We start from the raw sequence: 26,670 nt of genomic DNA, 5'->3' as shown, positions 1-26,670 counted from the left end.
GCCAGAGGCCCCTCGGATCAAATATCCAAATCATAGTGGATTAGGAACGCGCGGTAACGAGCAGAGACTCACGATCGATGTGACCCCGTCGCCCTGTCTCGAGTACTTGCGGCAAGGGCTAAGAATGCCCGGCAACGCCTCGTAAGTATCTCACGGGCACCTTCCAGGTCAACCCGACTCCACTTCACTCGCAATTAAGCTCGCGCGGGTACCCCTCAGGGTCGTCCCGTCTTTAGCAACATGGCTCAGTGTAAAGTCATAGTAATCATAGTAACTGTGTGTCTAACACCAAAGGGAAAACCCGAGGAATCACCCTTGGTGAATTCCACTCGATATTGTCATCAAGGTGAACGTAAGAGGATCCACCCTCGAGGTTCACACTTGAGGGGTTGCACGACAGAGCCGTACCGGAGGTGGTTAAGGAGGAAATCACCCTCGATGACCATGACCGGATAGCTACACTACAGAGATCTCATCAGGAGTGATGTAAGAGGTTCCACCCTCGGCACTCGATGGTAACTCTGCAGAGTCGTACAAATAAGGGGGTGATGTGCGGTGTCGGGGCCTGGACGTCGATCACGTCGATTGAGTCATCGAACATAAAACGAGGCAACTGGGACAAGGTGGGGTCACTGATGGATCACTAACCAACCTATACTAAGCAGTTTAGGATAAGCAGGTAAGGTATGAAAGCAGATAACAACAACAGACTATGCATCAGAGTAGGATCATACATAAAGCAGTAGCAGTTCTAATGCAAGCATAAGAGGGAAAGAAATGGGTGATATCGGAATGCTCAAGGGGGGTTTGCTTGCCTGGTTGCTCAGTCAAGGAGGAGGGATCGTCGGTGACGTAGTCGATCACAGCGGCATCATCGGTTTCGGGGTCTACCGGAGAGAAGAGGGGGAAGAAACAATAAATACAGAGCAATCAATGCATCACAAGGCATAACATGACGACGGGCAGAGCTAGGGTTGCCCTAACGTAGTACTACACGTTGCAGACGGAGGGGATAAACATCCGAGGATGAATTCCTAGTTCCGGACGTTTGTCAGACAGATGAACCGAAGGGGAAAGGTTCGAGGTTTGCTAAGCTAGGGACGTGTTACGGACGAACGGACCGCGTTTTTGGATTCGTCTCGTCGTTCTGAGCAACTTTCATGTATAAAGCTTTTTCATCCAAAATACGGTTTAATTTCTAAGATTTTTCAAAGATCTAACAATACCCGGAAAAAAAATCCTGAAATTTTGCTAAGTCTGAGAATTCATCAGTTTTTAAACATCACTTAGCGGTTTTTCGGAGGCTATAGCTATTGTTCTGTACGTCCAATGATTTTGTGCCTTATATCAATTGTGAGCATTTCTCTACGATCTACATGTTAGTAACAAGTGCAGCTATGTTAGCATCCATTGGCTTGCTCAAAACTTTGTTTGAAAAGGCTACTACAGCATTTCTGTTTTCTGTTTTTCCGTTAACAGAATGTAGCAATTTGTGATTTTCTTATGATTTAAACCAAGCATCAAATGGATTTGGTTCAATGGAAACATCTGAACGTTGTCAAGTGTACTACCTCCCCAAAATATTTTTGCTCCTGTTAGTAGATGTTTAGCCGCTATATAGGGGCTGTTTAGAGGGCTAGGCAGTGTAATATCTGTGAAGCTAGCTGCTGCTACAGTAACTGGATGTTACTGTAGCGGCGCTGCAGTAGCAGCAGGCAGCAGCGCTAGAGGCGGCGGCAGCACGGCGCGCGAGCGGGAGACGGATGGCGCGGTGCAGGCGGGACGGGCGGCGCGAGGGGCTGCGGGGCGCGTGGGCACCGGCCGACGCGTGCAGGCAGAGCTGCAGCAGCGCGCAGCAACAGAGCGGCGGCAGCAGCGGCGCAGTAGCAGGGGGCGGGCGACGGGAGCGCTAGGCGGCAGCGGCGGCGGTTAGCGCGCAGGCTTACGGCGAGAGGCTAAGCGGGGCGCGTGTGGGTACTGGCGCGGGCAAGGGGTGGCGCCTGGGGTGGCCGAAGGGAGCAGCCGGACAAGGCGAGGCGCAGCCCGAGGCGCGCTCGCGCACAGAAGCAGAGCTTCAGGCGTGACCTCGGGAGGACTTGGGCGGCGGCTACGTCGACGGGAACTAGGGGGAAAGGCGGGGGATCGGCGCTTCTCACCGCGGGAGGGCTGATGGTGAGCTCGTACGGTGCGGGGGTGGACGAGAAGACGCGGATCGACGGCGAGGACGCGGCGGAGAAAAACGATGAGGGCGACTCCGGCATTGCTCCCCGAGCTCGATCCAGTGCGGTAGGCGATGGAGGTGACCTTGGTGGAGCTCCAAAACACCAGGGGGCGGCTCGGGGTGGCCCCGTTCCGCGACAACGACGGTGGCGCGGCGACACATATGCTCAGGAGAGCTCGGGATCGAGAGGGAGACGCGAGGGGGAGAGGGTGAAGGGGGGGAATGAAGCTAGAGTTCACCAGTGGGTCGTGGGGGTCGCCTTATCCAACAGGGGGGCCATGGGATGGCCGGCACGCGGCCATGGCGGCCGGATGCACGCCACGCCTCCCGTGCCTCCTGTAGCGAGGAAGGAGAAGGCCGGTGGTGGGCTGGCCCAGGTTACTATAGCACTAGGCTTCTAGTGCACAGTAAGCACTTAGCCTTTTTCCTTTTTTTTATTTTGCCTGATTTATATTTTAGCCACGGCCTTGCATTCTAATTTTTGCTTCCAATGAATTGAGTTGCATACAAAACTTGTCACAAAAATATTAGTCATCACATTGGAGAGGCCCACAAAGTGTTAAGCAGTTTGGAAAAACTTAAACATTTATTTAATTTTGAAAAGGCTATTTGGTTGTTATTGGACCACTTTATATTTCCTAGGAATTAACTGGTGAGTCAAATGAAGTTGGTTTTAACATGACAAAGATCAGGGGGGTTATACTAAAATGTGCACATTTTAGTATTATAGTTTGGAGAAACAATATTTTGACTTGTCTTTTAATTTGAATTTGAGGTCGGTTTGGGACAAAGTGATGATTAGAAAATTTTAGTTATGATGACGTGGCACCATTAACATGAGTTTACTGTAGCTTGACACCCGGGATGTTACAACTTTCCAGCCATCAGATAATCAAGCACTGCACTACCTGACCGATCTATCTGACATGCTTCAGTAACCACCTCTATCAGGCCAATTTTCTGCCAAATACCTTTTGCTTCCTCACACTGAAAAATAACATGTTTTATGTCTTCACAATATCTCTTACAGACCGGACACGTACTATTATTCATTATGTGGCGGTTAACCAGAACATCATAACAGGGAAGAATCCCATGCAAATATTTCCAAGTAAAAAATTTCACTTTTGCTGGAACAGCGCACTTCCGAAGATCTCTCCAAATCGTGTTCAAACCTGAAGATCCCGTTCCATCAAATCTTTGCAAGGAGACACCAAAAGTAGATTCCCACTCCATGTGGTAAGCCAAACGAACTGAAAATAAACCATTCTTACTGAATTTCCATGCCACAAAATCACCCATTCCATTCTGACTCAACGGAATTGCTAGGATTTGTCTTGCATCAATATCCCAAAAAATGGATCGAATTAAGTCAGCATCCCATACTCCTGAACTAGGATCAATCAGTTCATGGACATGTTTTAGCAAACAGTGACCTTTGGCGTCAAAATCCTTCCGTTATTACTATACGGTAGCCATGCATCCTCCCAAGTATCAATTTGCTGACCATCTCCGACACGCCAGATCGCTCCCTTATTAAATGTATTGAGCCATGACAATATACTCTGGCAAGTAAAAGATGAACCTGATTTAAGTTTAGCATTAAGTATCTTGCCATCAGGATAGTACTTACTTCTCAAAACTCTTGCGCATAAGCTGTCCATAGCCTCAATTAATCTCCATATTTGTTTAGCTAACATAGCTAAATTAAAACAGTGAGGATCTCTGAAACCCCATTCCTCCTATCTCTTTTAGAACACAAAGCTTCCACCAGGCAAACCAGTGCATCTTCTTATTACTGATGTCATCGCCCCACCAACACTGTGCTATTGCATCAGTGATTCCTTTACATTTTTTTTTGGAATTCTGAATACAGACATTGCATATGCCGGAAGAGCTTGGGCTACAGCTTTAAGCAGAACATCTTTACCTCCAATGGATAATGTTTTCTCTTTCCAACCTTGAACTAGTTGACAAACTCTATCCACCAAATATTGAAATTTGTCACTCCTGTCTGCCCCAACTAACAAGGGTAGACCCAAATTTTTTTCTGACAATGCCTCCACTAAAATATTAAGAGTTGTGCACACCTCAAACCTTTTATCAACAGAAGTATTTGGACTGAAATATATGCTGCATTTAGCTTCACTTACCATTTGACCGGACGCATTGCAATATGATTGCAGAATACCCTTTAATGTATTTGCATTAGCCACATCTGCTTTCATCAAAATTAAAGAATCGTCAGCAAATAGAAGGTGTGATACCGAGGGAGCATCACGACATACCTTCACCCCTTCGATTGCTCCTCTTTCTTCAGCATCCGACAATAAGGCTGATAAACCCTCTGCCACCAACAAAAATAAATATGGGCTAAGTGGATCACCCTGTCGGAGCCCCCGTGATGGGATAAATCTTTCTGTTATCTGCGAATTAAATCTCACTGAATATGTAACAGATTTAACACATGCCATCATTAGTTCTACCCATCTCACATCAAATCCCATTCTCAACATAATTCCTTCATGAAAGCACCATTCCACACGGTCATGTGCTTTGTGCATATCCAATTTTACCGCACAAAGACCATGATTACCCTTCTTCCTTTTAATTATATGAACACTCTCATAAGCAACCAAAACATTATTAGTTATGAGTCTACCCGGGACTAAAGCACTCTGAGCCTCTCCAATCACCCCGGGTAATATACCTTTCAGCCTTTTAGCCAACATTTTACTTATAACTTTGTAGACCACATTGCACAAAGATATTGGCGGAAAATGAGATAATTTCTCTAGTTTGTCCACCTTTGGAATTAACACTATTACCGTGTCGTTCCATCCTTCTGGTATAACTGCAGTATTAACCGCCTCCAATACCTCCTTCACCAAATCCTCTTCTAACATTACCCAGAAACGCTTATAAAAAGTTGCATGCAGTCCATCGGGACTTGGTGCCTTTAGATCACCTGTATCAAAACGAGCTTTTCTCACCTCCTCAGATGTAAATGGTGCGAGAAGGTGATCGTTCATGGCCGGTGTCACTCGAGGTTTTACTTTATCTAGAACCTCCTCATTTGCTACATTAACCTCGGACGTAAACAAGCCTGAAAAATAATCATTAATCAGAATGGCTAAAGAATCACCTTCAACTATGTTACCATTATCATCAAGCAACATTTTAATTAGGTTTCTTTTCTTCCTTGTTGTAGCAAAATGATGAAAAAAATTGGTGTTCCCGTCACCATGTCTCAGCCAATTCGCCCGCCCCCTTTGCAAACAGAATATTTCTTCTTGCTCAAACAGATCCTCTAACATCACCAAGATTTGTCTTTGTCTCTCCAAAGCTTCATCTATCATAGGGCCCCTTCTTAACTCTTCTAATTCTCCTTTTAATTTTTCTATTATTTTCCTGGGTTTTTAAGGACCTTCCTATCCCACCTGTGCAGATCCCCATGAACCTGCTCGAGCGCTTGCATAATTGTTCTGCCAGAACACTTGGCCTTATTCCAAGCGCTATTCACAACCTCCTCCACTGTCGGCTCTTGTAGCCATCGTGCTTCAAAACGATTAGTAGCTTGTTTATTCTGTGATACATCTGCCTTAAAGTACTCTGTGTCCACAACAATTGGACGGTGATCTGATTTTGTCATACTCTCATTAACCAACGTAGCAAAAGGAAATAAATTCCTCCATTCTGACGAAGACACTGATCTGTCCAGCCTTTCCCTAATTTTGCCACGTCTCCATGTATACTTATCACCCACAAATTCCATATCACTTAGGCCGCAATGATCTAGACAGTCCTGGAAATATTGCATAAATCTCATGGGCCTTGGATTGCCTCCTTCCTTCTCTGAATTTAATAGAATTTCATTAAAGTCTCCTAGCACAAGCCATGGAATTTTAACCAACTCATGTAAGTCACGTAAATTTGTCCATGTTCTCTCCTTCCAGTCTCAGTTCGGTTCACCATAAATCCCTGTCAACCTCCACTTTTCGTCACCTTCTACCATCACATCAATGTGATTATTTGTCACACTTAGTTCCACCATGCTTATATGTCTACCCCACATCATTAGCAATCCACCACTCCGGCCATCACTCTCATCCACCAAAAGATGGTCAAATCATGTTCTCTTCAAAAGTTTCTCTGCCTTAGCTTTCGACAGATGTGTCTCAGACAGGAAACACACATCTGGTTTTGATTTCTTCTGAACATCAAGGAGCGCACGAACTGCCCGACCTGAATTCAGCCCGCGGCAGTTCCAACCCATGATCTTCATCGCTTCCGATCAGGCAAACCCAAGTTTAGTCTTCAGTAAACAACAGCAATCCTACAACGCATGCTTCAAAATCCAAAGATGAGGAAGCAGACATACGAATCTACTACTAGGACCCAAGGAGTATGGAGACCTGCAGTAGAGATTGAAAAACCAGCCACGCCAACGCAGTGTCGCCGCCCTGGGACAAAAACGCCAGCACCAGCGCCGCCGCCGGGGGCGGCCGGCGATGGGCCAGCAAAACCCTAATCGCTCGAGTTGGTCGCCCGCGTATCCGTATAATGATCGCCCACAGATGCCTCACTTTAAAGACCTGTTTGATAGCCCGCGTCGATTTTTGACCTCTTGTATAGTACTCCCTCCGACCGGTGAAGAGTGTACATCTAGAAATTTTAGGATAAATTATGGACTTGAGTAAAAAATGCATTGGAAAAGTGCAAGCCACCATCTCTCTCCTCTTTAATTACACAACCCCCGATAAGCTAAGCGCATGTACTAGAAATTAAGAAGACCGTGTGTAAATTGCTATTGATCTTGATTACCGTGTGATGAGAGAGAAGTATTTTTTTCCTACTTTAAAGTGCATTGGAAAGATAGAAGTACACTATTTTATGGACAAATTTTGAAGCTAGATGTACACTCTTCACTTGACGGAGGAAGTATGTGATTGAGTTGGGCTTGGCTGAGTGGATACATGCTAAAAACTATGTTGTGCACCTAGTTTGTTTGCATGCACACGAATGGATCTATCCTCTCCATGACAGGTGGGCAGTACAGGCTTTCCACCAGGAGGAGGGGGAGATGATGGATGTTGCCAACAATGACTAGTCGGCCATCACGGTGGCGCCAACCACCACTATTTTCGAGGACGTCGACGAGTTGGATATGGTGGATGCTGCCAATGGCGAACTGGTCAAGCCTCAGGACGCGGTGGAGACGGTCTTTAGAACGCTTGAGCTAAGCGGCCGACCGACCGTACACTGCCCTTGGAGGTGGACAATTACAAGCCTTGAGGCTACTACCACTTCAAGCGCCTCCAGGCTCACCGTGACAAGGATGTAGTGCTTATTGACATGGTTTTGTAAGGATGTAAGTTCGATTTACCCCCTCCCCCTCGTACTCAATCTCGTTCGAACCGCTCCAAACCCTAATCGGATATGGCTGAATCGAGTACCAAATCAAACCCAAGAGATAGATTGGATGCCTAGTGTGTGATGCGTAAATCAAATGCGCGTTTGGTACAAGGACAATATCGGATGCGACCAAATCGAGTGTGGGGATAGAGGGTTTACCGCCATTGTCAAACTCCTGCCGGTGAGGTGGTGAAGCTGGTGATCCACGTCTGTCGGTGCTAAAACTGGTAGATCTCGGGTAGGGGTTCTGAGTTGTGGATCTTGGTACGATGGGGAACGGGAAACAAGGGAGATAAGTTTTACCCAAGTTCGGGCCCTCTCGAAGAGGTAAAACCCTATGTTTTGCTTGATTATATTGATGATGGAGTATCGAGTACAGGTTGATCTACCTCAAGATCGTATGTTGTGTTCTAAATCCTAAGGCTTGTAATTGTGATCGTATATCGAGTATAGGTATGGGGGTATCTAGGGTTACATATGGTCGGTTGCCAACTAAGGAACAAACACACCGACGGCTGGAGTTATCCTTGAAGTATACACCAAGTCTTCGGAAGTGTCCGTCTTGATCATGTCTGTGTTCGAGGCCTCCGGAGCCCTTCCTTTGAGATCGGCGGGCCGTAAGCTCGGCATGTGGACTGTGGGCTAACTAGGCTAGTACCCCACCCCCCAATCCAGGAAAACCATCAGTAGCCCCTAAACTTGTCTTCGAAGCCGAGGACGGAAGCCCCATCCTCACACTAGTGTTTCCGGCTAGAAGTCTTCGGCTTGGCAGGAGAGTTCTTTTTTCTAGCTGGTATTCACTTAGATCTGATATTTTTTTATCCAAAGCAATAATCAAGCTTCCCCTTAATAGGATTAGCCGCCGACCACATGTTTTGAGGGCCATAGAGGGTGTTTGGATACTCTCTAGTCATGTGACTAGTAATAGTCAGACTAAAAGTTTTTAGTCAGGCCCTGTTTGGAAGGTGACTACTACTAGTCAGCATTAAATGTCTCAGTATTAAATTCTTCTCTCTCCCTTCCATTTATCTCTCTTCTCTCCCTTGTGCCCGCAACAGGATGGGCCCGCCAATTAATTAGAGGAGAGATTTTAATCACTTTTAGTTGGGGGTGGGGTGACTAGGGACTACACTAGTTTTAGTCACCCATTAGTCAGGGGTGTTTGGAGGTTTACTGACTAAAAGTGACTACTACTAGTCTCTAGTCTCTAGTCACTAGTGATCCAAACACCCTCATAGTCCGGCACCCAAAGTCCTAAGAGGGTGTTTGGATACTCTCTAGTCATGTGACTAGTAGTAGTCAGACTAAAAGTTTTTAGTCAGGCCCTGTTTGGAAGGTGACTACTACTAGTCAGCATTAAATGTCTTAGTATTAAATTCTTCTCTCTCCCTTCCATTTATCTCTCTTCTCTCCCTTGTGCCCGCAATAGGATGGGCCCGCCAATTAATTAGAGGAGAGACTTTAGTCACTTTTAGTTGGGAGTGGGGTGACTAGGGACTACACTAGTTTTAGTCACCCATTAGTCAGGGGTGTTTGGAGGTTTACTGACTAAAAGTGACTACTACTAGTCTCTAGTCTCTAGTCACTAGTGATCCAAACACCCTCTAAGATAGCTTAACCTCAAAGGCCTTTGCGCAGGTGTGAACAATGTTCTTTGCCTGACAACTTTTACCGAACCGTCACCACCTATGGCGCTAAGGGTGTGTTTAGTTGCTGTCACCGGGTAGAATGTCACAGGTCCGACTCGTTCCCACAGCCCATTCTCGCGTTCGGTTAGTCGAAGGAACCAGAACCCACCCGTCCCAAGGAACGGAATATTCGCTCATTATGCGGAACGGAGGCATACCTCCAAATCTAGCGGACGACAGGGAACGAGCCCTCTTCCCCTCTCACACGCGCCTCTTCGTGACTCTCCTGTCTCAGCGCCGCCACCCTCCCGCATCTCCCTCCCTCTCGATCCGCCACCACCGTTCCTCTCCGGCGCCGGCTTCACTCTCCTCTCCTCCGTCTCTCCTCCGTGATGGTGCGCAGCAGCAACTTGGCGGCGACCTAGCGGCGGGTGGAGATCAGGCAGCGGCGGGGCGGGAACGACGCAACGGTGCGGTGAGAGGCCATGGCGCGGGGACCTGCCAACGGTGGCGCGGCGCACGGGGCAGCGCGGGTGCGCTCGCAGGCGCCGGCGCGGTGGAGCGACTGGAGGCAGTGCCCGCCGTGGCACGTCAACTCGCTGGAGAACATCGTGCCGAAGAACCTGCCCCAGCCGTCCGCGCGGCGTAGGGGCCGCCGACAAGGTGTATGCTCCAGCGCCTGCGGCGTCGCCCGGCGCCGTGCTCCCGTTCGTGGCGCTCCACTCCGGCTCTGGCATGGGCTGCTTCTCCCTGTAAAGCTATGTGGTGTAAATTGTTATTAAGTGGGTGATTAGACTAGCTGATTAATTAGCTTAGCTTCTAGAAGAAATAAGCTCTCATATTGGTAAGAGCTGGGAGTACATACGACCAACATATTGTTTTATCTGTGATGATATTCTTCTATGTATTTCAATTCATTGCTCGAAAAGAGCTACTAGTAGTTAATCATTATTTCTCTGGCTTATTATTGGCCACATGAACGACGCAGCAACGAAGCCAATATTTCGATATTGTTGTATGACTGAGTATGACAACTTGGCATGTATAGATATAGTGCACTTGGTTGTTTCTGAGTGTGATGGATGAAGTTGGTACCTTCTGTTGAAATTTGTGTTTGGTTGATGTCATATATGTGTGATTCTTGTCAATATATATATTGTTATGTTGTTTTTCTTCGAAATACAAATGAAATGTTGCCAAAATTTTGAATTTTATGTGGCTTCATTTTTCATTTCATCTCTCTAACCAAACACAAGAACGGAATCGACCCATTTCACTTTTTTGTTTGTACTAAACACAGGAATGGAACGGACTTGTTCCAGTGGAATGGAACCATTCCATTCCGTTCCGTTCCATTTGATTCCTCAACCAAACACACCATAAGTGAGCCAGTTATTGTAACTTGAATCGCAACCCGAGGCAACCTTCTAATTGCACGCCTCGTAAGGGGCACCTTGTTTGATGGGGCAGAAACTTCTGAGCTCCATCTCCTGTAGTAAAACGAATTTGTCCATGTCCGTCCGAAGGGGCGTCTTCGAGTAGCGCCGCATTCCTTGGGATGTTTTTCGAGTATCACAAAACATTTCTAGTCATGTGACGCACACATGATTGGGAACGTGATACTCTCGAGTGTCTGGTTTGTCCTTTACGATGTTTTCCGAGTATCGTTCAAGCACCTCAATGTTGGCACACACATGCTTGAGGACTCCTCAGGACGCGGGGCAAAAGAGACACAAAAAACATTATAGCACCAATGGAGATATTTAAAAACAAGTATAAAGATGAATCGTCATCACAATTAGGTTGCCTACTAGTCATTAAAAGCATCTCCAACAGCCGCGCTAAACTAGCGTCGCGCCGCAAATTAGGCCGTTTTAGCGCGCGCGCAACACGGCGGGTCGCTCCAGCGGGCGCGCGCGCGCTATAACGGGTTGGGCGCGCGGTTGAAAACACTTACCCGCGCGGCGTATTTCGGGCGCCAGCTACAGCGCGCGGCACACTCGAGCGCTCGTGCCGCACTCTCTCTTCTCCTCGTCCTACGCCCCGCGCGCGCCGGCGCCGGCGCCCTGCCACCCACCCATGGACGCGCACACCGGCGCCCCGCTCACCCCGCTGTACAGCCGCGACCCCCCCCCCCCCCGCCGCCGCCGCCGGAAACCCTAGCGCGGGAAGCGCCGGCGTCGCCAACGCCGGAGCTCCGCCGAGCGTCGGCCTCACGAGCAGCCTCTTCTTGCCGCCGCGGATGACCACGGCGCCGGGTGGCGTCGCGTCGGCGCCGTCCCGTGCCGCCGCCGCACCATCGAAGAAGGTCCCCAATGCGGCACGGACGAAGAAGGGCAAAACATCCGCGAAGAAAACAAGGCGGCGGATGGCTCCGGCAACATGAAGGCGAGGAGAAAGAAGCTTGCAGGGCATTCGACGGCCGCGGCGGCTACCGAAGCGCCAGCGAGCTCACTCGTTGAGCCGGCCGCCGACGCGCACCACGTGTTCGACGAAATGCCCCCAAGGTGAAATTTTTTCCAACTTTTCTTTTCTTCTTATTTTTTCAATGCATCATCATCACATATAGATAGCTTATTTGCATTGTTCAAAAAACTTTGTAGTCTCAACGATGATGCATACATATCCACTATGGGTGTTGGGTCCAACAATTCGCATTGGTCTCAAACCAATGACATCCATTTCGAAGACCATGAGTTTGAGGTGATGCATACATGTCCACTATGGGTGCTGGGTCCAACAATTCGCATTGGTCTCAAACCAATGACATCCATTTCGAAGACCATGAGTTTGAGGTGGACGAGGAGGGTGAGGGAATTGTCGAGGCGCCGGAAGGAAGAGCGGGCAGTTACTATGCCATGGGTGGCGGTGGCTTCGGCGCCATGGGTGGCGGTGGCCTCGGCACCATGGGTGGCGGTGGCCTCGGCGCCATGGGAGGCATGGGTGGCTTCGGAGCCATGGGAGACATGGGTGCACAACCGGCCGCCATGGGAGGCATGGGTGCACCTCCGGCCGCCATGGGAGGCATGGGTGCACCTCCGGCCGCCATGGGAGGCATGGGTGCACCTCCGGCCGCCATGGGAGGCATGGATGGCTTTGGAGCACCCTCCGACGCTATGGCCGCCATGGGAGGCATGCGTTTTGCTTCTCTCATGGGAGGCATGGGTGCACCTCCGGCCGCCATGGGTGCAATGTCTTTCGATGTGCCTTCTCACACACATTCCCATGAAGATGCCATTGAAGATCTTGCCAACACCGTTGGAGCTTCACATGATGCGGTGCGTGATGAGGAGAGGGAGGAAGATTCATCTTCGGAGGCGGAAGAGTCGTCTTCGGAAGATGAGGACGAAGACGAAGACGAGGAAGATGAAGATTGATGTGTCTTTCTCATGTCTTGAACTTTAGTTTGCATTTGAACTTGGTTGGATAAACTTGTGGGCATGAACTTTTATTCATCAACTTGTTTGTGTCAAATTTCACATGTTCATTTTTGTCCAAAATATCATATATGCAAAATGCCCGGCGAGTCGCGCGCACTGTATTTTTGCGCTCTGCTGGAGCGGCGCGCGCGCTGCATTATAGCGCGACTGCTGGAGCCAGCACAGGCGGGCGCGCAAAACCAGCCGCAACGTGCGCGGTAAACAGGTTTTTTGCGCGTGGCGCTTAGCGCGGCTGTTGGAGATGCTCTAACTTGTAAATTGCACCTTCGTGTTTTCAAGAATGTTTTGAAGCTGCATTTTCATAGCTTATGTAACTGCTTCAAATTACAACCCAACATAGTTTGTCAAAAGCTGTCTCCTTGAAGCAGTGCGTTAGGCCCGACTATATGCTCGGAGTTAGTGGAGCTGGAGGACATTCGAACATGCTCTTAGTTTTGTAGGGTTTCTCCTTAAGTGGGTCATTTTTTTCGCTTCTTAATGTGCTTAATTTCTTCTTCTCTTTTTGTCAAAACGTCTAGAGTTTGTTGTAGACTTGTAGTACATCAAACCCATTTGAATATGAAAGGAAACGAAGTTGCAGTAGAGATATTCTTTAAGATCAATGTATCCTATTTGATAAACTACACGCGAATTAGAGCCTTTTTGCATGGTAATACGTGTCTCATTAATAAAATAAAAAATTAGTTACAAGCCACGTAAACCCGACATTACAGGACTGAAAAGATAGGACAATCCTATGCAAAAAAAACAACACCTACCCCTTTTCATTAAGGAAAAGGAGACATATCACCTCTTCACCTGAGCAAGATGCACCATCTTCCAACCGTCACTTGCATAGACAACCATCTGCGCATATTCCTGGACGACAAAACTTCCCTACTCCATCATGACGTCGGAGACACCGCCACAATAACAGGTACAGAGCAGAAGGAGAGACACACCTGATGGAATCGCCGCCGCCTTGCCGACACCATCCATGAACCCTAGCATTGCCGATCTGAAGGACCGACAAACACACGATGCCATCAACTCCGAGACGCCGCCATGAAGGACACCGCCGGGGTAGGAGTGAAATTGAGGCAGATTTATTCGCCGGGGCGCTGCTCCCATCACCCCAACGGTGTACCACGACCTATAAATCCAAACCCTAACTACAGAGCGGAGGAACGGGGTCCCCATCCCTCCTTCCACCGGAGCAGCAGTCCGGAGGGAGAGGGGTCTAGCACCCTGGCCGGTAGAGATCGATGGAAGAAGATTGCCTTCCTAGTCGTCTGGCTCGTGGCGGCGGCTAGCGTAGGGAAGCGGACGCACGCAAAGTAGAACCTTTTTTTGCGGGGGTAAAAGGAGTATATTACTCAAGAGCAAAGAAGTTCATCCCTACACAAAGTAGGGATGTTACGAGGGCCGGAATGGATCCATACCATAGTTCGATCCTCCGTCCTCCTGAAGTTTGCTAACGTGTGACTTACATTATTCGGCTATCTAGAAATATGAGTAACACAACACTCTCTTTGACCCATGTGACGCTTCATCTCAAAAATTACCATGGCGTATTGAGACCGATCCTGGCCTCGGGCATTGATCATCTGTACTGCTCGCAGACTACACGCGGACTAGAACCTGAAAGCTTTTTTTTTTTTGCGGGGGACTAAAACCTGAAAGCTTAAGTTTGGGTGCTGTTATTGTACGAGTACTTGTATTGTAGGCACGCTGTGCTCCGTGTCGCAAAAACATATTAAGAAAAGGATCGCAATCACAACAAAAATCATATTAAATAATAAATCGCAACAATGTTTGAATTCGCAAAAATAGGAGAAAACGCACAACCCCAACGACCAGTCGCCCAACAGCCCCAAAATTTGGAGCTGGCGCCTGATCTGACGAAATTTGCGACCCACCACGCCACACACCGATCGGCACCGCCTGCCAGGTCATCGATCCGCGGCAACTCTCCCCTGGATCGCCGTCTTGACCGTCCGATCCATCCGAATCGAACGGCAGGCACATGCCTCCTCCCACCCCTCGCCTTCTTTAAAATCCCCTTCCCCCTTCTCGCAAATCACAGCACCCATCACCACTCCTCCCCCAATCCAACTCGCGCAGCAGCTCCAAGAGGATCGTCAGCGACCATGTCCGGGCGCGGCAAGGGCGGCAAGGGGCTCGGCAAGGGCGGCGCCAAGCGCCACCGGAAGGTGCTGCGCGACAACATCCAGGGCATCACCAAGCCGGCCATCCGGAGGCTCGCTCGGAGGGGCGGCGTGAAGCGCATCTCGGGGCTCATCTACGAGGAGACCCGCGGCGTGCTCAAGATCTTCCTCGAGAACGTCATCCGCGACGCCGTCACCTACACCGAGCACGCCCGCCGCAAGACCGTCACCGCCATGGACGTCGTCTACGCCCTCAAGCGCCAGGGCCGCACCCTCTACGGCTTCGGCGGCTAGGCCGCTGGCCCCCGCCAGATGGTCGTCAGTCTTCGTCGCCGCCTGCAGATTCCGATGTGTTAGTCCGCCCGTTCCTAGTAGTGTTGCGCTCAAGAAATCTCAGATGGAAACCGCCTTGTTTCCCCATTTCCTCTGTATGGTTAACTGAATCATGAAATTATGTAATGAAGATGTTGGCATCCGTTCGAACTGAAACCTGCATCCCTTGTCTGCGTTCCTCTCTTTTTTTACGTAGCGACGTGGCACATTTCAGATACTTTTCTTTAGTTTGATCTGTCATCGATCCTTGACCCGCAGTACAGATGAACAGATTGGCAGGGCAAATCAGGTTATCGTTTAGTTAAATCCAAGAGCACCATTTCCTCTGGATTTATTTGCACCATTTCCTCTGGATTCAAGATGTTTCTTTTATGAAACTGAACACCTGATACAAGAAGGCGACATAATATCGCAAAAGCTCTAAAGGGACGGACACAGAAGGAGTTTAGACGACAAAAGACCCTCCCATTTTGCAAGACTAGCACAACCAAAAACTGGCTCTCCAGCTAAAAATATACATGTACACTGGTATGAAAAAGAATGGAAAAATCTCTATCAAGTATGGGCAGAAAGATTACTGAAGCAGAACAGAAACGACAAGTCCAGTGAAAAGCTCTGGTGCTGCATCTACCCGATTCGTAGTATCCCAGTCCGGTACAGAGTAGAGCAACCATGCTTTTCAAGGCACTCAATACAACAGCCCAGGTTACTGTTATAGAGTGAAGTGAGCACCAGAGTCGTCGTGTTCTCATATAAATGACAATTCCGTGTTTTTATGTACGCCCTTTACAAGTTTAAATTATGTCTGACAGTGTGTATTTATTCGTTTCTAATCCGTCATCAGGGTGTGACTTCACATCCATTTCCTTCTCTAAACTCTAGTGTTTCTCGGAGATCATGATCGCTCGGAAGAAACAGAGCACCAATGATGATCCACTTTTTGTGAACCGTGGTTAGAGCCTGAATCCTCTGTATCTACTTGGAGCCCCTTGACACCAACGATTTTTATTAAATCCTTCACTGATCCAATCTAATCACCGTGATTTTCTGAAAATGTCATCGACAATCTGCTGCTAAGAGCCACTGCTAGACACGCTCCGTTGCCGTTCCATTTTTCGAGCCGTCGCGCACGAGCACCGCAGAGCGAAACTGAATTCGCACCTAAGGAAACGCACAGACAGGCAGACAGCGGGGCAACGCGCGGAAAGGTTTCGAGCTGGCGCCTCACGAATTTTCAGGCGGCGCACCCCGCCAATCTACCGCGCCAAGCCTCCCGCCACGTCACGGATCCGCGGCATCCACACCCGGATCGCGGTCTCGACCTCCCCAATTCCGTGCTCACGCGTCGCCTTCCTCCCGCCCCTTTTAATCCCCCTCCCCGCTCCCCCCAAATCGCAACACCGCAAGCCACCACCGCTCCTCGACCTCCATCCGCTCTCTCAACTCGAACCAAGGCGAGTTCGTCAGCGACCATGTCCGGGCGCGGCAAGGGAGGCAAGGGGCTGGGCAAGGGCGGCGCCAAGCGCCACCGGAAGGTGCTCCGCGACAACATCCAGGGCATCACCAAGCCGGCGATCCGGCGCCTCGCTCGGAGGGGCGGCGTGAAGCGCATCTCGGGGCTCATCTACGAGGAGACCCGCGGCGTGCTCAAGATCTTCCTCGAGAACGTCATCCGCGACGCCGTCACCTACACGGAGCACGCCCGCCGCAAGACCGTCACCGCCATGGACGTCGTCTACGCGCTCAAGCGCCAGGGCCGCACCCTCTACGGCTTCGGCGGATAGGCGCCCCCCTTCGTCAGCAACTCTGCCCCGCTGTGGCCGCAGACGGGAGAAGTCTGCCATGTCTTATGTTCAGTAGCTGTAGCCGGAACAATGTCACCTGTTCTCCCATCTGTCTATCGCAGAATCTCTCTAGTTACCTTGTAGCTCCATGAGCCCAGTCGTGTAATCGAATATATCGTCTTACCGTGCAAATTCCGCGAGTTCGTCGAGATGTTATGATTTGTTTACTGTCCGTTCTTGATTGAGTTCCTACGCTTCTCTGAATCTCCCCACAGCTCTGTGTTAACTGAATCTCTGGAGAGTCGTTTCTCCGAAGAAGGCAGAGTCGCTAACAGCAGCCGGGCTCAAATAGACCAGGCCACAGGCCCACCTATAGCTTCCAAGGCCCACGGCCCGTTCACGCAAGCGCCGCGGTTATTCATTCCGTCTCCGGCACGTTCTCCTCTGCTCCGTCTCCGACGAACTCGTTGCGACACCCAACCAAACCGCGACGCAACGCATCCAAAAAGGGCAACCAACAAAGTTCGCTGCTCCTTTCTCCCACATCTCGCTTTCCGCATCCTCCTCTCCCCACCTTCGCTTTCTGCATCCCCGCTTCCGCCCAAAAAAATCCCCCCTCAATCCCGCCCACTCGATTTCCCCCTGAATCCCCCCCGCCGAACCAACCCGTTGACCCGATCTCCCCGTGTTTTTTTTTTCAATTCAATTCGTCCGCCGCCGATTTTCCCCCGCTCGTCGTCGAACTGAATCGCGCCGTCCGTGGCGCGGCGGCGGCGGTTGACCCTTTCGCGCTAGGGTTCGGGCTCGGGGACGATGGCCAGCCACGGAGCTGCGCCGGCCGCCGGATCCGACGCCGCGCGCGTCGAGGTATGCCACGTGACCCGCCTGTTGATTTCTATTTTAGTATTTTTTTCAGAGAAAGTGTATTAGGGATGGTTTGGTTCCTGCCATAAGCCCCGTGCATTGGCTTGTTCTTGTCTATTTGGTCTCGGTCCGCTGTAACCAATTCGTAGCTATGGTAATCACTGCGGTTGTAGAGGGTTCAGCCTTGTGATGATATGCTGTGCAATTAATTGCGTGCATGAGATGTGCTCCAACTAAGCTGACGATTGTGGCTTGGAAAATAAAACGATTCTAGCTGATTTTGAGTAACTCATGCAAGTGTTGTTTTGTCGTGTTTTGTGCCAATTTTCCCCTTACATGAGGCGTGACATAAGATATTATTCAATGGCCTTGCTGCAGTATAGTGTGTATAAGCACGTCGTAGGCTGGTGCTGCTTAATCAGTTAATCTTAATTTCACCAATGCTGCGATGCACAACCAAACCATTTTATACCCTACACAAAACCGAACTTGCCTTTTAGATTAACGCCGCACTGAGGATAACCCTTTTGTAGTTGGTCATTGGTGCATATTAGAATCTATCTGAATGATGATTAATTTTCTTAATGGCAGGTCAGCGGCACAGGCCAGACAAACCAGCCTGCTTATCCGCCTTTAGTTTCTGGGGATCATTCATGGTCCTCTACAACTGGCGCAGCAGCAGCAGGTTCGTGGAACTACCCAGTGGCCAATCAAAGTCAAGACGCAGTATACTATGATCCGCAAAGGGATGTATCGGTTTCAGGAGATAATCAAAATGTGGCGAGCAGTGCGCCTCCTGCTGTACAGTCGACTATGGGCTTGACAAATGCAAGTCATTCTCATGTGCCTTACTCAAGTTCACTTCAGCATGGCTACAATCCTGCAGAATATGCAAACTATTACTATAACTACCCACAAGCAACAAATAGTTGTTCTGTGCAGCAAGGAGGAGCAAACCAACATTCAGGTGCAGCTTATCAGCCTCTTACTTCATTTCAGAATTCTGGGTCTTACGTTGATCCTGCAAGTAACACATATTACAATGCTGGTGGTCACCAGACTGCGCCAGGATATGCAACCACCAACTATTATTATCAGACCGACACTCGTAATGATGGAAGCTCAGCAAACAATTATGCCCAGTCATACCAGAACTACCCATCCTCTGATACCAATGCAGCCCAAAGTTCCAGTACAGTGCCTGCCAATTCTTTCTCATATCAGCAACAGTACAACCAGTGGCCATACTATTACAATCACTCTGTGCCAACTCCTGCTGGCAATCCAGTTGCTGGGAGCAGCAACATAGATAATACAGTCGTTAGCACCACTTCTGGTTACTCTTATCCTAGTATGGAGCCACCTCCGCCGGGTACTACACCATGGAAAAGTAATTCAGGTGCTTCTGTTGCACCTCCTGTACAGGTATGTTGCTTCCTTCCACTGTAAATTGTTAGTTACCATATATAGCCTTTTCCATCAGATTCTGCCAATTGTTTCTCACAAGTTTTAGTCTGTCTAGCCATGTTCGTTATTCTGGACAATGATTTCTCATAAGCTTTAGTTTGTCTAGCCATGTTTGTTACTCTGGAAACAAAAAACTACTACCTGTTCTATTGGGACTTAAAAAAAGGTGGTTAAAACTTAAAAGGGGAAGTTCCCTCCCTTACCTGTATGTTGTTAGGTAGAAAAATGAGACACCCTGCGGACCGAATGCGGGTGGGTGAGGTTACAACCGTCCACTCTTGCCAACCGAGTACTTGCTCGGTTCTCAATTCTATTGGGACTACTGCAATGTCCCTTCCCTTTTTTATAAAATGCCCCTTCTTGTTTGAGAGTTATGTTGTCTGTAGGTCTTTAGGGCCTTTGACATGCTATTTTTGAACCCCTTGAAGTGCGAACTGATAAATAGTAGTATGGCATGTGAATTGTAGCATGTTATTTGCATTTTTTCCACCATGGTAAGAGATTTGCTTTTCACCTAAGTTTTACTACTTTACAGGCTCCAAGCGTTCCAGAACCTCAAAATCAGTACGTCCAACAAGCGCAAGTAACTCCAGGGTTCCAAAACCAGTATGCCTATCAGGCACCAGGTGTCCCAGTGTCTCAGAACTACTACGCCAGCCAGGCACCAGCATACCCACAAAACAATATGAATGTGAATCAAGTACCTTTGAACAACCATGGTGATCAACAGAAGAGTGTAGGTTCAAAAGGTTTAAGCTCAAATATTTTCTCAATCAACCATGTTTTCTGATAAACCTTCAGCCAAATATGCAGGGTTCTTTGACGACAGGTATTTACAGTAGCGAAAACAAAACACAGATTCCGACCATTCCTCGAATTGCTCCTGGTTTCTCTATGGTAATACCAAAGAGTGAGAAGAAAATTCTAGGTGCTGATTTGGCAAAGAAACCTGCCTATGTTAGTGTTTCTGTGCCGAAGAATGATGACAAAGCAGTTCAAAATGGTTCAGACGCTGTAATATTCTCCTCTCCTTTTTTTTGGTCATCGTTAGTACCTGTTATGGGTTTAGTCTTTGTTTTGGAATCACAAGGTAAGTTATTACCATATATGAAGGCCTAAAGTGCATCTTAATTGGTTAATCCCGACCGTCTTACTTAAATAATGCTGTAAATCTTATGTTTATAACAACACCACTGCGGTAGGTCATGTTTTGTGGTATTCGTATTCACCAACATTTTTTTTCATCCCATGTTTAGAGATCTCTCCCTTTTTCGCTGCGTAATTATGCCATGAGGAATCTTAGCCGTTGCAAGGATGAGGCCCAGAGGGCTGCTTGCCAAACCATGATACAACAGGTGAAGTCTCTTTTTATTGGCTTTTGTTAGTTTCCACCATTTGTAAAAGTCGCCATCATTTTATCAATGTCAGTCAGATGGGATAGTTATCTGCCTACACGCCTGTAATAAACCAATGCCTACTCAAGCATTGATGCTATTAAATTAGGACCTCAACTTTCCTAGGTTGCAACAAAACGCAGTTCTATTTTCTAAGCACATCTAAGGACTTGCATTGTACATGCCCTTAGCCATAACAGAGTTGATGTGCTATCCACCCTATATTAATGATATATGCATAATGAAATTGGCATGTTTGATGTCTCAGTGACTACATATGCTGCTATTCACGAGCAAATGCCTGATGTCAGTCCTGTAACTGAAGTTGCTTCAGTTACTGGGCATCTGATTGAATACCGTGTTTCATTTTTTTTCCTTTATTGATTCTCTTGCTTCTGCTACATCATTTGAATGGTTGAAGTTGTTTGATTGGTTTTGTCATATCAGTTTCTCTCTTTTCTTTATGTTTATTTTCAGATCACAAGCAAAGCTATTAGCAATGGAACCCTCCTTACTAAGAATTGGGACACTGAACCGCTGATTCCTTTGCCAGAGAATCTTTTGACCATGACCGAAACAAGGTATGTGCTTCTCTTATATGCCCATCCCTGCCAAAATATAAATAAATTAAATCTGTAAGGTGACAATGCAGTGTTGTTGAGACCTAAATGCATCAGGTAGGGCAATATTGTGGTCTGTTTCTTTGGATTTTTGTGGTACCATACTGCTGTGCTTTGAAAACCTCTATAATGATTGCATTTTTCAGATCACACCATTTCCATATTTTGGTATCATCTTGGACTGACACCCTAGAGAAGTGCTGCAAACTAAGAAAATACCAGAGCATTTTATTATTTTAATAATTGTATAATGACCACTAGATGAGCTTCGGCACTTCTTGGATATTTGTAACACTGATAATTCAAGCAAGAACTGTACAGTGGAGCTAGGGAAGTATTACTTCGTTAATAACAATGAAAATCTAACCTTGTCTGATTGCGAATCATATTGGTCCTAATGGCTAATGGAATAAAAGAGAAGATAAACAGATTATGGTACATTTCAAGGGTTTACTGGAAATTATTTCCTTAACTGCCGAAGGGTATCCATAAATTGGCGTATTATTTATGTGCTTGGTAAACGGCAAGCCATCTAGTTCCATTATTAGGCCTTCTTTCTGTTTCTGCGGTTCGCAGGATCATAGCTTTCTGATTTTTTTTATCCTTTACACCAGTGCAAACAATTCAAGTTCCTTGCCAACATCTTCTACCCCTAAAAGACGGCTGAAAAGTAGGTGGGAGCCTGTTCCGGAAGAAAAGGTTACTGAAAAGGTGGAGCCACTAGCAAAAGCATTGATGAATGGATATGTCCACAATAATTTGAAAGCCCAAAATACGATGGTGAGAACTGGCATGCTGCTCTTGTTAAAATTTTGCCATCAAACAGAACGTACAGAATGGAATCTGCACTGCTATCTGAAGCCTTTAATTTCCAAACTGTCATTATCGATTTATGCATTATCACATGCTTGCATTTATGCTTTAGCGAGCTCTTTCTCTGAAATACTTAATTGCCTGTTATGCAGGGTAACAGTTGGAATTTAGGGAAGTCTCTCCAGTCTCCACATGCACCTTCAAGCAAAATCAGCCACCGGCTTTCCAAGAAGCAAAAGATGGGTAGTTATTCAAGTGTGGTACAAAATGGGAACACTTCAAGTGATAGTGATAAGGAGAAGGACCTGACCAAATATTACGCCAATGCATCAGCAGTAGCAAACTCACCAGAGGAAAAGAAACGCAGGGAGCACAGATCTAAGCGTTTTGAGAAGAGTAAGGATTCACCATCAAAGTCAAGAAATTCTGCAGTGAATAAAGATGCCATGGCTCGTATACATACAAGAAGACCCATTTCAGCTCTTGTTACTGGAAGTTATAAAGATGGCAGCAGCTTGGCCGTCGAGGATATGGACTGGGATGCACTGACAGTCAAGGGAACATGTCAAGAAATTGAGAAGCGATATTTACGCCTCACGTCAGCGCCTGATCCTTCCACGGTAATAACACTCACTAATTGTCTTTCATAACTCTAAACCGAAAGGCATTGATAGCATCAGTGCAACATTTTATTTCTAGATGGCAGTCTATCCATTCTACTGTTTGTTTGCTTATTTATCTGAATACGTTCTTTGCAGGTAAGACCAGAACATGTCTTGGAGAAGGCGCTTTCCATGGTTGAAACATCTCAAAAGAATTATCTTTACAAGTGTGATCAACTGAAATCTATTCGCCAAGATCTTACGGTTCAGAGGATCCAGAATGAACTGACTGTGAAGGTAGTCTTCGTTCTTCATGGCATCCAGTTGCCTGGAACTGTGGACCTCATTATATCAGCAACTTGATAAATGCACAATGTCTATATGTCTATTTAAGTTGCTAGTCAGGATACCATACTCGATATACTCCCTCCATTTCTGTATACAAGGCCACTTCATATTTTTTATGCCTACCTTCCTGGGACCCTGCGCAAGCAGGAGCTACGTGCACCGGGCTAACCTTTGACCATTAATTTTACCAACAAAAAGTGAGTTATATGCAGCATGTCATTGGATGCACATTCCAAAGAACTTTCCGATGATATATTTTTGATGACATATAACCCATATTTTATTGAGCAAAATTACAAGTCAAAGTTTAACATGAAAAACGAAGTGTCCTTGTATACAGAAATGGAGGGAGTATTAGTTATCTCGTGCAGACGACCAAAAGAAAATATTTGTTAATGTTCTGCACTAGGAAATAAGTTAAGCAATCCATTGTCTTCTAACCTTCAGATTTCTTATTTCAGGTTTATGAAACTCATGCGCGTTTAGCACTGCAAGCTGGTGATCTACCTGAATTTAACCAGGTCAGTTTGTCTTGTCTTATCCGATTCTTTCGAAGTATCAAACAGTGGTGCACATGTTCTGTTTGCTAGCCATTGCAACCAACTTTTTATAGTGTTGTACGGAATGCCCAAGAAGGGTTTTTCTTTCCTATTAGTAGCAATCAGAAGTTTGGTTACACTTTATTAGAGCTTCTCTAGTTATCAGGTTCATCTAGTGTATGCTTTACTAAAAAGAAAGAAAAATATTGCTTTTCTGGTAATGGTTCAGGAATACTTATTGACATTAGAACTTGATGATGTGGCTTTGTAATGAACATATTTGTAATTCAACTGCTGCATGAGTGACATAATTTAAACTATTTCTATGTGCAACCTTTTGCAGTGCCAGTCACAACTGAAGAGGCTATATAGAGAGGGAAACAATGGTTGTTATTTTGAATTCTCAGCCTACAATTTGCTCTGCGTCATGCTACACTCTAATAACAAACGTGACCTGTTGTCATCAATGGCAAGGTATCATTTTGTAAACAGTACCATAGCAACCTATTTAGTTCATAAGTGGACTAAATTTGATATATACATTATTTTCAGCTTGTCAAAAGAAGCCAAACAAGATGGAGCTGTCAAGCATGCCCTTGCAGTTCATGCTGCTGTTTCATCTGGCAATTATGTAATATTTTTCAAATTATACAAACAAGGGCCCAACTTGAACTCTTGCCTCATGGGTAAGGGCAATTTACCACCTTCCAAGTTAATTCAATGCACTTCTGTTTCCGTAAGAGGTTTTGATGTCTGTAACTCTCTTCAACAGATCTATATGTGGAGAGGATGCGTTTCGAGGCTATAAAATGTATGTCTAGATCATATCGTCCCACGGTACCTGTGGGATATGTTGCACAGGTTTTGGGATTCTTACTAGATGGGGAGGACAGATTGGAAGAATGTGAAATATGGTTAAAAGCACATGGTGCCGTTCTTTCAGTAGATAACAGTGGAGAATTGCAGATAGACACAAAGGTAATGATCTCTCTCTGGACAATGTAATATACTATACACTCCTTAATGCTATTCCTCGAAGGTATGTTTCACTTCAGTTGTGCAAAGTTGGATTATTGTCTTGTCATAGTGTGCAGGGGGGTGATCTATAACATACTTAATGCAGAACATGCTAATGAAGTGCTTTACAGTGTTGTGCTGAAATGTTGCTAACCTTGTCTAATACTAGAGAACAGTATATTTGTTTTAGGAAATGTAAACTATTGGTTTAATCTATTTTGATGTTCTAATCCTGCATGTTTTTCCCGGCATTACGTTGCATTGCTCCACAGGCTTCTTCTAGTACGCTTTTCATGCCGGAGCCAGAGAATGCGGTTGCACATGGTGATGCGTCACTTGCAGTTAACGACTTCTTTGCACGTACATTGTAGAAGGTGTACGCTCATGGGCGTGTTGGTGCATATGGATGCATTGCACATGCCCGGATGAGAATACGCTGTTATGTGCCACAGGAACATGAAATAGATCAGCTTGAGAAGCCCAAGAGTGCTTCTTTGCCTAGAAGGTTGGAGCGAGGATAGAAAGCCACACTGGACTATTGGCATGTCCACTCGATGGCTGCAGTTGCACAGCTCCGGTGAGCTGCCGCGAGGCAAATTCGGAGCATTGACCAACACTAGCGACGGCTACCTGCTGACAGCCACATTTATCTGTCAGGCCGCTCTCTGAGTGGAATGTTTACAGAAACCTCATATTTGTTTGTAAAAGTTTTAGAACAACTATAGTTTTGTGTTTGTATCAGGCAATTTATACACTAGGTGTAGGGCAAAAGATAGGGACAAGAAAGGTTCGGAAATTTATTTGTAAAACAGACACAGCCAATCCTCTTAATTTATGAAAACATCTCTTCTTCTTGCCAACGGAATCTGTTGAATGTTGATGAAGTTTCAGACATGTTATAAATTCTGCTGAAGCTATTGGGCTGCGATACAAGACGCACGGTGCTGCTACCGCTTAGAAAATGAAGAGTTTGGTGGAGCATCAAAGCTCAAAAGGCGCAGCAGAGCAAGAACAGGAAGATCCTAGACCTGAGGTGTTGGCGTTTGTTGGTAACCACTGGCCTAATTGCCGGCACCCAACCTATTTTACTCACTGTCCTCATTTAGGAGTGCCTTTTTAGGGCAGTGTCGCTAGCTCCTGCTCTCTCATTCTACTCGTCAGCAGCTACTATATCCTATGCACTGCCGAATATTCATGCCTGAGCCCGGGCTCATCCGCACCACATAAACAGCAAAATAAAAAAAATACTAAAAAATCAATTTTGTTTTTGCATGGAAGATGTTTCATAAATTTGTCTTTTTTGTTGAGAGCCACTCAGATGTCCAAACGAGTTGAAATTTGGCACGGACCTCACACACTGAAACATTTTCCATGCCATTTTTTTAGTATTTGTTTTGATTTTACTGTTCATGGCGGGTGTAGATGAGCTCTAAATGATCCATGCACTGCTATCATCTTTTGATTTCTGAGATGTACTTCCTCCGTCCGGAAATACTTGTCGAAAAGATAGATAAAATGGTCGTATTTAGAATTAAAATATGTCTAGATACATCCATTTCTTCGACAAGTATTTTCGGATGGAGGGAGTATGTAGTTTCCGGTTAGGAATGGATCATTCGGAGCTCACAGACGGCATGCCATGTCCATGTCGATATCCTCCTCCCTTCCATGCACTGTCCCCTCAAACTTTTATTTATGTTCATGCTTGTTTTAAGCCGTTAGGTGCTTGGATCATTGGAACAGAAACGGGAAAAGCTGGACAGTGATGCATTACCAAACAAAGTTGTGTACTAGACACGCCCAACTGGAACCAGTAATGTGTGTGCCTTGCTTCATTTTAGTTTCCACGAGGATCTCAAACAATGCCCAATCAGAAGGCATTTCAGAAATGCAAATCTGTAAATAGCATTAACCTATCCAGAAGATGTTTCAAGGCACTGGGGAAAAGGACTGTTCTCCTTGAACAGACCTTTCTTCATGGAGCTAGTTTAGACACCTGGCTTTTCCTCTTCAAGTAGACCTCTTTTCCCTTCCATTT

The 26,670-nt window shown here is 46.7% G+C and overlaps 2 protein-coding genes across 4 annotated transcripts; both read left to right on the top strand.

Annotated features, from left to right (window-relative positions):
* The first annotated feature begins 14,756 nt into the window (after positions 1-14,756).
* On the top strand, positions 14,757-17,160 carry LOC123189593 (uncharacterized). The gene is made up of 3 exons (XM_044602079.1): positions 14,757-15,142; positions 16,067-16,136; positions 16,229-17,160. The coding sequence occupies exons 1-3, from the start codon at positions 14,834-14,836 to the stop codon at positions 16,966-16,968; spliced, it is 1,119 nt and encodes a 372-aa protein (XP_044458014.1). The 5' UTR covers positions 14,757-14,833; the 3' UTR covers positions 16,969-17,160.
* Positions 17,161-17,409: 249 nt separating this feature from the next.
* On the top strand, positions 17,410-25,492 carry LOC123059285 (SAC3 family protein A). Of its 3 annotated transcripts, none has more exons than XM_044481889.1 (14): positions 17,410-17,835; positions 18,424-19,257; positions 19,835-20,035; positions 20,101-20,313; positions 20,556-20,654; positions 21,171-21,274; positions 21,928-22,093; positions 22,279-22,746; positions 22,885-23,025; positions 23,538-23,597; positions 23,959-24,089; positions 24,168-24,301; positions 24,388-24,593; positions 24,905-25,492. In XM_044481889.1, exons 1-14 carry the CDS (start codon positions 17,782-17,784, stop codon positions 25,001-25,003), a joined length of 2,910 nt encoding a protein of 969 aa, XP_044337824.1. In that variant the 5' UTR covers positions 17,410-17,781; the 3' UTR covers positions 25,004-25,492. The 3 variants fall into 3 exon arrangements, with proteins under 3 accessions (XP_044337824.1, XP_044337830.1, XP_044337834.1); XM_044481895.1 differs by having other exon boundaries at positions 17,411-17,835; positions 20,113-20,313; XM_044481899.1 differs by lacking the exon at positions 17,410-17,835 and having other exon boundaries at positions 18,508-18,799; positions 18,892-19,257.
* Positions 25,493-26,670: the final 1,178 nt, after the last annotated feature.

This window comes from Triticum aestivum, chromosome 1A (genome assembly GCF_018294505.1).
Source record: "Triticum aestivum cultivar Chinese Spring chromosome 1A, IWGSC CS RefSeq v2.1, whole genome shotgun sequence".
Classification (NCBI taxonomy): domain Eukaryota; kingdom Viridiplantae; phylum Streptophyta; class Magnoliopsida; order Poales; family Poaceae; genus Triticum; species Triticum aestivum.
This window is presented reverse-complemented; position numbering and strand designations above follow the sequence as displayed.